The 15,000-nt window shown below is 33.0% G+C and overlaps 1 protein-coding gene, 2 non-coding genes and 1 pseudogene across 3 annotated transcripts in view; all 4 read right to left on the bottom strand.

Annotated features, from left to right (window-relative positions):
* The window catches only part of LOC138858516 (uncharacterized), a 40,553-nt gene extending 38,154 nt beyond the window's left edge, over window positions 1–2,399 (bottom strand). The window contains exon 1 of the mRNA XM_070112817.1: window positions 2,019–2,399. Coding sequence (XP_069968918.1) covers window positions 2,019–2,399 — 381 coding nt within the window. The remainder of the gene's footprint in view (window positions 1–2,018) is intronic.
* An 853-nt stretch (window positions 2,400–3,252) lies between these two features.
* On the bottom strand, window positions 3,253–6,035 carry LOC138858588 (large subunit ribosomal RNA; annotated as a pseudogene).
* Window positions 6,036–6,537: 502 nt separating this feature from the next.
* On the bottom strand, window positions 6,538–6,716 carry LOC138858614 (5.8S ribosomal RNA). The gene has a single exon (XR_011397666.1). It is a non-coding gene; the product is annotated as a 5.8S ribosomal RNA (ribosomal RNA).
* A 624-nt stretch (window positions 6,717–7,340) lies between these two features.
* Window positions 7,341–9,329, bottom strand: LOC138858621 (small subunit ribosomal RNA). The gene has a single exon (XR_011397673.1). It is a non-coding gene; the product is annotated as a small subunit ribosomal RNA (ribosomal RNA).
* Between the last annotated feature and the right edge of the window lie 5,671 nt (window positions 9,330–15,000).

Genomic DNA, 15,000 nt, shown 5'->3' with positions numbered 1-15,000 from the left:
GTCAGAATCGGACCGTCGAGCGCGTTGAAACTTTCGCCTCAATCGCCTGACAGTCCTCCTCTTCAAGGTTAACTCACGCGTCCACCACTTAATTTTCCTAACGATAAAACTTTCACACTTTCTAAGTACCCTATCATTAACCCCCCACACTTCCTCATAAAGACGAGCAACCTGCTCATCAACCCCCAAATCCTCAAACGCTCTAAGCGGTATACCCAATACCGCTTCCCTGACAGATCGTCCATATTGGTTCCAGTCGATACCAGAGGTACGCCATCGCCGCAATGGACTCTCATACAGCGAGGGAGGGGATTTGGGAGTAACCATAATTTGGATCAAATTATGATCACTCAATCCCCACCCTCCCTTAACCTCCCATCTAGCTACGAACGCCCTATCTGCTGCCTGATTCATAAGCGTCACGTCAATGTCACTCACGCCCCCAGGCCCATCAAACGTGTACCATTCACTCGGCTCATTCACAATGTGGAGGTTTTTAGCCACCACCCATTCACTTAATGCCTCGCCTCGACTGTGGCTTTGATATCCAGACGAATGCCGGGATACCTTACTAAACCACATCGAAGACGAGGCATTCGCATCCAGCCCTAGGATAAATGGGCTACTACTCGCAAGTAGTAGTAGCTTATCCATGTAGCCCAGGTAGGGCTCTAGGGGCTCGCTAAATTTGCAGTACAAACTAGCTACAATCAGCCTACCGAACTCCCCCTCTATCGCGACACATACACCCAGTTGTGAGGAATCCACAACTACACAATCGTAGTTGGGATCACTCACAACAATTGCAGCATTAGCCCCAAGGTCCGTGAAGACCTTGAAACTACCAGGAAGACCCCGAACCACACCATTGGTGGCGTAGGGCTCCTGGAGTAAGGCAATGCCGCACCTCCCCTCAGCCATACACCCCCCCAATTCACACATTACGGCATACGCCCCCTGGCAGTTTAACTGTATAATCCCCCCCATCAGTGTCTGGCGAGGGCGCGCTCAACAATGCCACAGTATATCGGGCAGACAGCGGACATCATAAGATGCCCAGCTGGTCTACCCTTGAATGCGCAGTTGCGGCAATGGAGTGCATTGACGCAACTGGCAGCTCTGTGGCCTTCCTGACCGCACCTCCGGCAGACATCTGATTTGGCCCTACACACAGCCACCCTATGGTCGAAACTCATACACCGGAAGCAGCCAGCAACGGGGCTATCCGGTCGCACCCGGAAGGAGAACCACTTTATGTAGCACCTACCAGCCTCCAAGAGGGCGGACATCATTTTGTCCGTACCCTCAAGGACGACATTGGTGCTACCATCAGGGGCCACCTTCCAGGGACGACTGACCATCCTCACATCTGACCTCTGGGACGCCGGGCTGAAATCCTGAAGGTTCAGCCGGAGTAACTCTTCCATGAACTCATCATGGGAGATCTCCGTGTGAACCCCCTGGACTACAACCCGAGGACCCAACTTCCGGTTGACAGTCACGTCCAACCCCACCTCCCCGAATTTCGCGTTCATCGCAACTTTCTCCCTCTCTAAAACAGAGGGAGTGCGGATAACCGCCCCACCACCCTTAATTGGCCTAACCTCGTGGATCCTTACCCCCAGGGAAGGACCCACCTCCTTAACTACTTTTTTAATCACTTCCTCAGAGGAAGCTGCAGGCCCCTTACTCCTAACCACAACGGACCAGGTCTCAACAGGCCTCTGCGCCACCGGTGCAATCGCCTCCAGTACAGGTGCTGGGGGCGGAGGCATCGGTGCCGATGGAGCCGGCATTGACCTGCTCGGTGGCGAGGAGTGTCCTCCACAGCCTCCTCTAAGGGCGTCAACTTGACCACGAAGATGGGCATTCTCGGTTACTACCGTCATCAGAAGTGCCTCGTATTTCGAGGCAAGCTCCATCAGCCCCTTCGCGGTCCCTATAGCGAAATTTTCGGCCCCAAAAACTACTTCGCTGAGCTCCGCCGAAATTTTCTTAATAGCCGCGACATGGCTAACCGCACCACCCCCGACAACAACACCCCCCTTAAGACCACCACGGTTGCTCGCGCCGCCCTTGCTCGCGCTTGTTTTGCTAGCGCCCGTTTTCTTCGCACACGTATCAACGCTCGCAACACCCACTTCGCCCTCGCCCGACTTTGCGGGGTGAACAGCCGCTTTTTCAGCGGTGTCACCGTTATCGCAACCGCTACCACTACCGCTCCCGCCCTCATCACCCCCCGTTTCTGCCGGCGACCCCAAACGCGCCTTCCGCCGTGGCGGGGACCTCACCGATGGCCTCACCGCCTCGTCTCCCGATGTGTCCACCGTTACCACCGATGGACCGGACTCCTCACTCCCAGCGAGGGATTTAACCCTCCTCCTCCGTGGTGGAGGCATTCTTGCCTTCGGACGCCCTTTGGTAGGCTGATCCGCCGAACTTACCACTGACGCAGATGGCACTAGTTCAACAGATGCCGAAAACAGCCGCTCGCCAAGTACGTGCAACTGAACGCGCTGGAGAAAGTATCTCTAGCGCAGACCCGCTCTATAGCAGCGACGACCCAAGCGGACGATTAATGCGTTCTCGCTAGGGTACAGCCCACAACTCCAGCCAAAAGGCCTGGACAGAGGTCACTCAAATTGACCGCCGGACGGATCAATGTCCCCGTAACGGCCGCGAGTCGACCGATGTGGCGCTGGACCGAACCGATCCGTGGGTTAAACGCACACTGCTACGACCGTTTGTCTGCACACGGTACACTCACTTCAGCACTGGACAGACGCTGGTACCTTTTGAGCAATCCTGCTCAGAACCTGCTGAAACTGGCCAACTGAACACCAGATGCCCAACACAACACTCCAAATAGGCGACTCTGCCGGCAAAGAATACCAACAATACGGCACTAAACTGGGGCTATGCAAAAAGTCCCCCACCAACAACAACGTGAACGACCACGTTGCGGTAGCACCTAAGGTACTGTACACAATATTAAAAAATATGTACTTACCGCTATTCCACCGAAAAATGCCCAAAAAACGCGCCAATTGTGCCCTTGCACGAAAAAAACACACTCGCGGTCACGTACCCGAGCACTAACAACAAAACGCGAATACTCGCACAAAGCGAAATTCCGCAAGAAATTGTAGCAACAATTTCACACACTCGACAAGCAACGGTGCTTATGCTAACGCGTAAACAAATATCGCTCAAAAGAAAATACCGAAAAATCACCGAAAATTACTAATCACAACGATGCGCACGCACGTCTATTCGCGTCGGAATCCAAACAACGAATCGAGTAGATAGGGACAGAGGGAATCTCGTTAATCCATTCATGCGCGTCACTAATTAGATGACGAGGCATTTGGCTACCTTAAGAGAGTCATAGTTACTCCCGCCGTTTACCCGCGCTTACTTGAATTTCTTCACTTTGACATTCAGAGCACTGGGCAGAAATCACATTGTGTCAACACCCGTTAGGGCCATCACAATGCTTTGTTTTAATTAGACAGTCGGATTCCCCAAGTCCGTGCCAGTTCTGAATTGATTGTTAATTGATAATCGTTATAATTTAAAAAGTATCTATACAATAATAAATCCTTTAGAAATTTTAGCAAGAAAGTTCCACAATTGGCTACGTAACTACTATCCGGGGAACAAGAATCGAAATTCTCTATTTACCCAGAACGAGTACATAAACCATGGTATTGCTTCCCAATCAAGCCCGACTATCTCAATCTTCAGAGCCAATCCTTATCCCGAAGTTACGGATCTAATTTGCCGACTTCCCTTACCTACATTATTCTATCGACTAGAGACTCTTCACCTTGGAGACCAGCTGCGGATATTGGTACGGCCTGTTGAGAAGTTTGCGTAACCCCACCATAAATTTTCAAGGTCCGAGGAGAAAAAATCGACACAACAGTAAATGTCATGCTCTTCTAGTCCATCTACCATATCTACCATATCTCTCTTCGAAAGACTTCCATGGTAGTACGACTATAAAACAGAAAAGAAAACTCTTCCGATACCTCTCGACGGCTTCTTTATGGTCGTTCCTGTTGCCAGGATGAGCACAAGGCCCATTTTTAATAACAAACGGATACTCAACAGGTTACGGAATTGGAACCGTATTCCCTTTCGTTCAAAATTATTCAAGTGTTTAATTACTATGGAATAAAAATTCATTCATTTCATTTCATTAAAACTTGAAAATTTTCGGCTTTCGCCTTGAACTTAGGACCGACTAACTCGTGATCAACCACTGTTCACACGAAACCCTTCTCCACTTCAGTCCTCCAAGGTCTCATTCGATTATTTGCTACTACCACCAAGATCTGTACCAATAGCGGCTCCATGCAGGCTTACGCCAAACACTTCTAAGCACACCATTGTACCCTCCTACTCACTAAAGTTTCAAAATTTATAATCCAACCGAAATTGTATTATAAATCATGTACTTTAGCGGTAATGTATAGGTATACAACTTAAGCGCCATCCATTTTAAGGGCTAGTTGCTTCGGCAGGTGAGTTGTTACACACTCCTTAGCGGATTACGACTTCCATGTCCACCGTCCTGCTGTTTTAAGCAACCAACGCCTTTCATGGTATCTGCATGAGTTGTTAATTTAGGCACCGTAACATTACGTTTGGTTCATCCCACAGCGCCAGTTCTGCTTACCAAAAGTGGCCCACTGGGCACATTATATCATAACCTCAACCTTCATATCAAGAAAGGTGAGGTTCTTACCCATTTAAAGTTTGAGAATAGGTTAAGGTCGTTTCGACCCTAAGGCCTCTAATCATTCGCTTTACCAGATAAGATTATTTTACATAATTTTTAAATGCACCAGCTATCCTGAGGGAAACTTCGGAGGGAACCAGCTACTAGATGGTTCGATTGGTCTTTCGCCCCTATACTCAATTCTGACAATCGATTTGCACGTCAGAACTGTTTCGGTCTTCCATCAGGGTTTCCCCTGACTTCAACCTGATCAAGTATAGTTCACCATCTTTCGGGTCACAGCATATATGCTCAAGGTACGCTCCAGTTAGAGGTATAAATAATAATAAATTATCATTATACATAACTATATGGAACGCCCCGGGATTGAATTAATAATGTAATACATTAAAAATTAATCCCATTATTAATACAGTTAAGTTAATTTCGCCATTAGGTTTAATATAACCCAATGACTTGCACATATGTTAGACTCCTTGGTCCGTGTTTCAAGACGGGTCCCGAAGGTATCCTGAATCTTTCGCATTGTTAATCATATAAATGCATACAATTAATATTAAAATCAATGATAATAATATTATTGTAAAATTCAAAAGAATTTTAGCATTATATATAATAAAATCTATCAACACTTTATCAAATCATCAGTAATTATTCTATGTTAATAAGCTAAAAGCAAATTAATTTGAATAAACTTAAAAACCAATGATCTTTTGATAAATATTTTATTATGTTAATAGATTACAATGTCCTTATATGAAAAAAATGCACACTATTACTATAATATTTAAAATTAAATACTACAGTTATAATGATGAATTTTTCATAATGGATATTCAGGTTCATCGGGCTTAACCTCTAAGCAGTTTCACGTACTATTTAACTCTCCATTCAGAGTTCTTTTCAACTTTCCCTCACGGTACTTGTTTACTATCGGTCTCATGGTTATATTTAGTTTTAGATGGAGTTTACCACCCACTTAGTGCTGCACTATCAAGCAACACGACTCTTTGGAAATATCTTTCTAGTAATCATTAACGTTATACGGGCCTGGCACCCTCTATGGGTAAATGGCCTCATTTAAGAAGGACTTAAATCGTTAATTTCTCATACTAGATATTAAGATATTCCATACACTGCATCTCACATTTGCCATATAGACAAAGTGACTTAGTGCTGAACTATTTTCTTTTCGCTCGCCGCTACTAAGAAAATCCTTGTTAGTTTCTTTTCCTCCCCTCATTAATATGCTTAAATTCAGGGGGTAGTCCCATATGAGTTGAGGTTGTATAAAATATATTTTAGATTGATTTGTTTATTTTTATTTAATTTTTTTGCTATTTGCTATTTTAAAGAAATATATTTTTATATCTTGATTACTCAATATTATTCAATCTTTTCATCCCTTTTTAAAATTCATAATATAATAATTAATAAAATTAACAACATTATTCCTCCACATATCATATATTTTTTTTTATTATAAATTTTTCTCAATACAATAGAGTGAATTAATTCTAGAATAAAAATTTATTTTATGCTAGACATTCCTCTTATGTATTATTTAATATAATTTAAATAATGTTGAAAATTTTTTCTTTTATGGGAATACTAAGATTCTCATTTATCATAAATTTTCGTTCAAATATGAGGTATTCAAGAATATATTTTCTATATTTCTTTTTATGCTATTAATATTATGGATTGAAAAATACAATCCAATAATATGCCATATGCTTAAATTCTATTAATTGACTAAAAGAATAAGCAACTAATTTAGCATAGTCTTACAACCCTCAACCATATGTAGTCCAAGCAGCACTTTAAAATTAATTAAAGTACATAACAGCATGGACCGCAATATGCGTTCAAAATGTCGATGTTCATGTGTCCTGCAGTTCACACGATGACGCACAGTTTGCTGCGTTCTTCATCGACCCATGAGCCGAGTGATCCACCGCTTAGAGTGATAATTTTTTTGTATTTTTTTAATTCAAAGTCAAAGAATTTTAATTTATTGAAAGTATTAATAATTAATCAATAATAAATTTTTAATACATAAGTTTAAAACATCTTTCAATAAATTGTAATTTTAAACCCAAACATTTGCAGCTGCGCATGTCTTAGGTCAACAAAAACAGTAATACCTTTTATATATTATTTTCTTCTCTATTTGTGCGTTTTCTTTTTTTAAATTTTTCAACATGTTTTTAATCACAAATAGAAAATACCATAAAAAAAAGGTATTACACACGTTAATGTGAACAAGTTAACTTATCATTTATAATATTTTATATAAATATCACAATTAAATATTATTTTCTATATAAATAATAAGTACAGCTATATGTTTAAAGGTTTTTTTATTGCGTTCAAATACAATGTATGCGAAGTTCACAATATAATATATATTGTCATAATGCATTACAAGGAGTTAAAAAAAAAAAAAAAACAGAAAAACATTCAAAACATTGTATAATTCAAAACATTTTGAATGAAAAGAACAAAAAGAAAACTTTTTTTTCTTTTTTATTCTTTTTTTTTATTTTGTTTTTATATAATTATTTTTTTTTCTTTTCGGATAGGAACACAATAATGATCCTTCCGCAGGTTCACCTACGGAAACCTTGTTACGACTTTTACTTCCTCTAAATAATCAAGTTCGGTCAACTTTTGCGAAACAACCGTGAAACACAAGGCGTCACAGTGATCACGTCCGGAGACCTCACTAAATAATTCAATCGGTAGTAGCGACGGGCGGTGTGTACAAAGGGCAGGGACGTAATCAATGCGAGTTAATGACTCACACTTACTGGGAATTCCAAGTTCATGTGAACAGTTTCAGTTCACAATCCCAAGCATGAAAGTGGTTCAGCGGTTTACCCGGACCTCTCGGTCTAGGAAATACACGTTGATACTTTCATTGTAGCGCGCGTGCAGCCCAGGACATCTAAGGGCATCACAGACCTGTTATTGCTCAATCTCGTTACTGCTAGACGCAATTTGTCCATTTAAGAAGCTAGTGTCCTTATAATGGGACAAACCAACAGGTACGACTCCACTTATATAAACACATTCAAACACTTGTACATTCAAGATGAACGCATGAATGAAGGCTATATAAGCTTCAACACCATAATCCTGAAAGCATCTATTTAATATATTTGAGTCTCGTTCGTTATCGGAATTAACCAGACAAATCACTCCACGAACTAAGAACGGCCATGCACCACCACCCATAGATTCGAGAAAGAGCTATCAATCTGTCTTACACGCTTATGTTCGGACCTGGTAAGTTTTCCCGTGTTGAGTCAAATTAAGCCGCAGGCTCCACTCCTGGTGGTGCCCTTCCGTCAATTCCTTTAAGTTTCAGCTTTGCAACCATACTTCCCCCGGAGCCCAAAAGCTTTGGTTTCCCGGGAAGCGACTGAGAGAGCCATAGTAGTAGCTACACCCAATTGCTAGCTGGCATCGTTTATGGTTAGAACTAGGGCGGTATCTGATCGCCTTCGAACCTCTAACTTTCGTTCTTGATTAATGAAAACATCTTTGGCAAATGCTTTCGCTTAAGTTAGTCTTACGACGGTCCAAGAATTTCACCTCTCGCGTCGTAATACTAATGCCCCCAAACTGCTTCTATTAATCATTACCTCTTGATCTAAAAACCAATGAAAGTAGAACAGAGGTCTTATTTCATTATTCCATGCACAAAATATTCAGGCATTTGGAGCCTGCTTTAAGCACTCTAATTTGTTCAAAGTAATTGTACCGGCCCACAACAACACTCGATGAAGAGCACTGAAGCAGGTTTAAATAGGAGGTTATATAAAAAATACATTGTATTAATTATATATAAGAACTCCACCGGTAATACGCTTACATACATAAGGTAATGTACATACCACAATTATAGTTGTACTACCCGTATGAAGCACAAATTCAACTACGAACGTTTTAACCGCAACAACTTTAATATACGCTATTGGAGCTGGAATTACCGCGGCTGCTGGCACCAGACTTGCCCTCCAATAGGTCCTTGTTAAAGGATTTAAAGTGTACTCATTCCAATTACAGGGCCTCGGATATGAGTCCTGTATTGTTATTTTTCGTCACTACCTCCCCGAACTGGGAGTGGGTAATTTACGCGCCTGCTGCCTTCCTTAGATGTGGTAGCCGTTTCTCAGGCTCCCTCTCCGGAATCGAACCCTGATTCCCCGTTACCCGTTGCAACCATGGTAGTCCTAGATACTACCATCAAAAGTTGATAGGGCAGACATTTGAAAGATCTGTCGTCGGTACGAGACCATACGATCTGCAAGTTATCTAGAGTTCAACCAATATAACGATCGAATAATCGCTTGGTTTTAGCCTAATAAAAGCACACGTTCCAAAAGGTCCGTGTTTATTTTGCATGTATTAGCTCTAGAATTACCACAGTTATCCAAGTAACTGTTAACGATCTATGGAACCATAACTGATATAATGAGCCTTTTGCGGTTTCACTTTTAATTTGTTTGTACTTAGACATGCATGGCTTAATCTTTGAGACAAGCATATAACTACTGGCAGGATCAACCAGAATAATATATATTTTTTATATTATATAAAAGTTTAAAATGATATTTTCTTATTTGAAAATTATACACAAATACACAAAACATAAAAACATTTACAATATACACAACAATTTTTCTATGTTTCTTTCTTTATTATATTTTTTTTCATTATATTTCATTTCTATTGTGTGATTTTGTAATGGATTTTTTTAATTTTTGTTTTGGTATCGTGAAAAGAATTTTCGTTCTCTATACATATTATTATTTAATTATTATGTAAGAACGATATTTCTTCTTATATTGGCAAAATTTTCAAATATCATTCTATACATTTTACTTTATTTCAATGCATATAGTAATATATATACCTTTTTTTAAGAGTATATACATTTTTTTCTTGATTTGAAATTAATAATTTCAAATTCTATTATATTTATTTCAATAATAAATATATGATAAAAAGTATTTTCGGGTGCAACACATTAATATTTTATTTTATTTAAAAACCATCCTTTTACACATATATTTTATGAGTAAATATTAGAATAGCTCACAAATAAAACTAAAATATTGTTTAATATTTATTTCTACAATATGTTAGTATAGAATAATAGATTTTTTATGTTTTTGTATAAAACAAAATCTATTTCTATTTAAACTAACTGTAGGAAACCAGGAATAAAAAACGCTCATTATATACAATATGTTAGTACAGAATATAGAGTTTTGTATAAAACAAAATCTATTTCTATTTAAACTAACTGTATAAAAACCAGGAATAAAAAACGCTCATTATATACAATATGTTAGTACAGAATATAGAGTTTTGTATAAAACAAAATCTATTTCTATTTAAACTAACTGTATAAAAACCAGGAATAAAAAACGCTCATTATATACAATATGTTAGTACAGAATATAGAGTTTTGTATAAAACAAAATCTATTTCTATTTAAACTAACTGTATAAAAACCAGGAATAAAAAGGCACACAAAATCAACTTTCATTTTCATATTTACTTAAAAATACATATAAAGTAAAAAATATTTCCATATAAATACTAAGTAAATAAAGTCATACAAGTATGAAAATTTTCATACAAGTACTAAATACATAAATCATATAAGTATAGTAATATTCATACTTATAAGTATTTAAAAACAATTTCTTACTAATAAACTAACATAAGGAATTCAAATATATAAAAGTATAATACATTTCCTAGCAGTAAAAAATTTTCATATAAGTACTAAATGTATAAAGTCTATGAAGTAATAAATTTTCATATAAGTACTATTTCAGTATATGTCAATTTGAGCAGATTTGTGCAAATTTGTTATAAATGTTCTCTCCCATGTTGACGTTACCAACCCGAAAATATATGGAAAAATTCTTTTAACCTATTTAAAATTTAAAAACTCATATATACGTGGGTAATTTATATCATTTTCAAATATCGTCATGGTCATAATACAACTAATAACATCAAAAGTATTTTTACAATCGATTTTTTTTTTAAATTTTTAACTTGTATGACTTCATATTTAATACTTATATGAAAATTTATTACTTCATAGACTTTATACATTTAATACTTATATGAAAATTTATTACTTCATAGACTTTATACATTTAATACTTATATGAAAATTCATTACTTCATAGACTTTATATTTTTTATACTTATATAAAAATTTATTACTTCATAGACTTTATATTTTACTTCATAGACTTTATACATTTAATACTCATATGAAAATTTATTACTTCATAGACTTTATATATTTACTACTTATATGAAAATTTATTACTTCATAGACTTTATACAATTAATACTTATATGAAAATTTATTACTTCATAGACTTTATACAATTAATACTTATATGAAAATTTATTACTTCATAGACTTTATACAATTAATACTTATATGAAAATTTATTACTTCATAGACTTTATACAATTAATACTTATATGAAAATTTATTACTTCATAGACTTTATACATTTAATACTTATATGAAAATTCATTACTTCATAGACTTTATATTTTTTATACTTATATAAAAATTTATTACTTCATAGACTTTATATTTTACTTCATAGACTTTATACATTTAATACTTATATGAAAATTTATTACTTCATAGATTTTATATATTTACTACTTATATGAAAATTTATTACTTCATAGACTTTATACAATTAATACTTATATGAAAATTTATTACTTCATAGACTTTATACAATTAATACTTATATGAAAATTTATTACTTCATAGACTTTATACAATTAATACTTATATGAAAATTTATTACTTCATAGACTTTATACATTTAATACTTATATGAAAATTCATTACTTCATAGACTTTATATTTTTTATACTTATATAAAAATTTATTACTTCATAGACTTTATATTTTACTTCATAGACTTTATACATTTAATACTTATATGAAAATTTATTACTTCATAGACTTTATATATTTACTACTTATATGAAAATTTATTACTTCATAGACTTTATACATTTAGTACTTATATGAAAATTTATTACTTCATAGACTTTATACAATTAATACTTATATGAAAATTTATTACTTCATAGACTTTATACAATTAATACTTATATGAAAATTTATTACTTCATAGACTTTATACAATTAATACTTATATGAAAATTTATTACTTCATAGACTTTATATATTTACTACTTATATGAAAATTTATTACTTCATAGACTTTATACATTTAGTACTTATATGAAAATTTATTACTTCATAGACTTTATACAATTAATACTTATATGAAAATTTATTACTTCATAGACTTTATACAATTAATACTTATATGAAAATTTATTACTTCATAGACTTTATACAATTAATACTTATATGAAAATTTATTACTTCATAGATTTTATACATTTAATACTTATATGAAAATTTATTACTTCATAGACTTTATACAATTAATACTTATATGAAAATTCATTACTTCATAGACTTTATATTTTTTATACTTATATAAAAATTTATTACTTCATAGACTTTATATTTTACTTCATAGACTTTATACATTTAATACTTATATGAAAATTTATTACTTCATAGACTTTATATATTTACTACTTATATGAAAATTTATTACTTCATAGATTTTATACATTTAGTACTTATATGAAAATTTATTACTTCATAGACTTTATACAATTAATATTTATATGAAAATTTATTACTTCATAGACTTTATACAATTAATACTTATATGAAAATTTATTACTTCATAGACTTTATACAATTAATACTTATATGAAAATTTATTACTTCATAGACTTTATACAATTAATACTTATATGAAAATTTATTACTTCATAGACTTTATATATTTACTACTTATATGAAAATTTATTACTTCATAGACTTTATACATTTAGTACTTATATGAAAATTTATTACTTCATAGACTTTATGCAATTAATACTTATATGAAAATTTATTACTTCATAGACTTTATATATTTACTACTTATATGAAAATTTATTACTTCATAGACTTTATACATTTAGTACTTATATGAAAATTTATTACTTCATAGACTTTATACAATTAATACTTATATGAAAATTTATTACTTCATAGACTTTATACAATTAATACTTATATGAAAATTTATTACTTCATAGACTTTATACAATTAATACTTATATGAAAATTTATTACTTCATAGACTTTATACAATTAATACTTATATGAAAATTTATTACTTCATAGACTTTATATATTTACTACTTATATGAAAATTTATTACTTCATAGACTTTATATTTTACTTCATAGACTTTATACATTTAATACTCATATGAAAATTTATTACTTCATAGACTTTATACAATTAATACTTATATGAAAATTCATTACTTCATAGACTTTATATTTTTTATACTTATATAAAAATTTATTACTTCATAGACTTTATACATTTAATACTTATATGAAAATTTATTACTTCATAGACTTTATACAATTAATACTTATATGAAAATTTATTACTTCATAGACTTTATACAATTAATACTTATATGAAAATTTATTACTTCATAGACTTTATATATTTACTACTTATATGAAAATTTATTACTTCATAGACTTTATACATTTAGTACTTATATGAAAATTTATTACTTCATAGACTTTATGCAATTAATACTTATATGAAAATTTATTACTTCATAGACTTTATATATTTACTACTTATATGAAAATTTATTACTTCATAGACTTTATACATTTAGTACTTATATGAAAATTTATTACTTCATAGACTTTATACAATTAATACTTATATGAAAATTTATTACTTCATAGACTTTATACAGTTAATACTTATATGAAAATTTATTACTTCATAGACTTTATACAATTAATACTTATATGAAAATTTATTACTTCATAGACTTTATATATTTACTACTTATATGAAAATTTATTACTTCATAGACTTTATACATTTAATACTTATATGAAAATTCACTACTTCATAGACTTTATGCAATTAATACTTATATGAAAATTTATTACTTCATAGACTTTATATATTTACTACTTATATGAAAATTTATTACTTCATAGACTTTATACATTTAGTACTTATATGAAAATTTATTACTTCATAGACTTTATACAATTAATACTTATATGAAAATTTATTACTTCATAGACTTTATACAATTAATACTTATATGAAAATTTATTACTTCATAGACTTTATACAATTAATACTTATATGAAAATTTATTACTTCATAGACTTTATACATTTAGTACTTATATGAAAATTTATTACTTCATAGACTTTATGCAATTAATACTTATATGAAAATTTATTACTTCATAGACTTTATATATTTACTACTTATATGAAAATTTATTACTTCATAGACTTTATACATTTAATACTTATATGAAAATTCACTACTTCTTCATTTAATATTGCAAGCAAAGTATTTTGGTTAACATTTTTATTTTCATGTTATTAAAACACTTGATATACTATTATACCATATTGTATAATATGATTTTAATTCAATTACTTTATTACTTTGGTATATTAAATGATAGTCGTTTGATAACAATCCCAACATTTACCTTATTTTCAATAAATATTGAAAACAAAGTTTTATGCGTTCAAATTTTTATTTTCATGTTATGATTCTCTCAAACACTCATTAATATACCATATTGTATAATATGCTTTTATTTCAATTACTTTATTACTTTTGGTATATTAAATGATAGTCGTTTGATAACAATCCCAACACTTACCTTATTTTCAATAAATATTGAAAACAAAGTTTTATACGTTCAAATTTTTATTTTCATGTTATGATTCTCTCAAACACTCATTAATATACCATATTGTATAATATGCTTTAATTTCAATTACTTTATTACTTTTGGTATATTAAATGATAGTCGTTTGATAACAATCCCAACACTTACCTTATTTTCAATAAATATTGAAAACAAAGTTTTATGCGTTCAAATTTTTATTTTCATGTTATGATTCTCTCAAACACTCATTAATATACCATATTGTATAATATGCTTTAATTTCAATTACTTTATTACTTTTGGTATATTAAATGATAGTCGTTTGATAACAATCCCAACACTTACCTTATTTTCAATAAATATTGA

This window comes from Bactrocera oleae, unplaced genomic scaffold (genome assembly GCF_042242935.1).
Source record: "Bactrocera oleae isolate idBacOlea1 unplaced genomic scaffold, idBacOlea1 ctg00000010.1, whole genome shotgun sequence".
Classification (NCBI taxonomy): domain Eukaryota; kingdom Metazoa; phylum Arthropoda; class Insecta; order Diptera; family Tephritidae; genus Bactrocera; species Bactrocera oleae.
The sequence above is the reverse complement of the archived record's forward strand: the minus strand, read 5'-3'. Positions and strand labels throughout refer to the sequence as shown.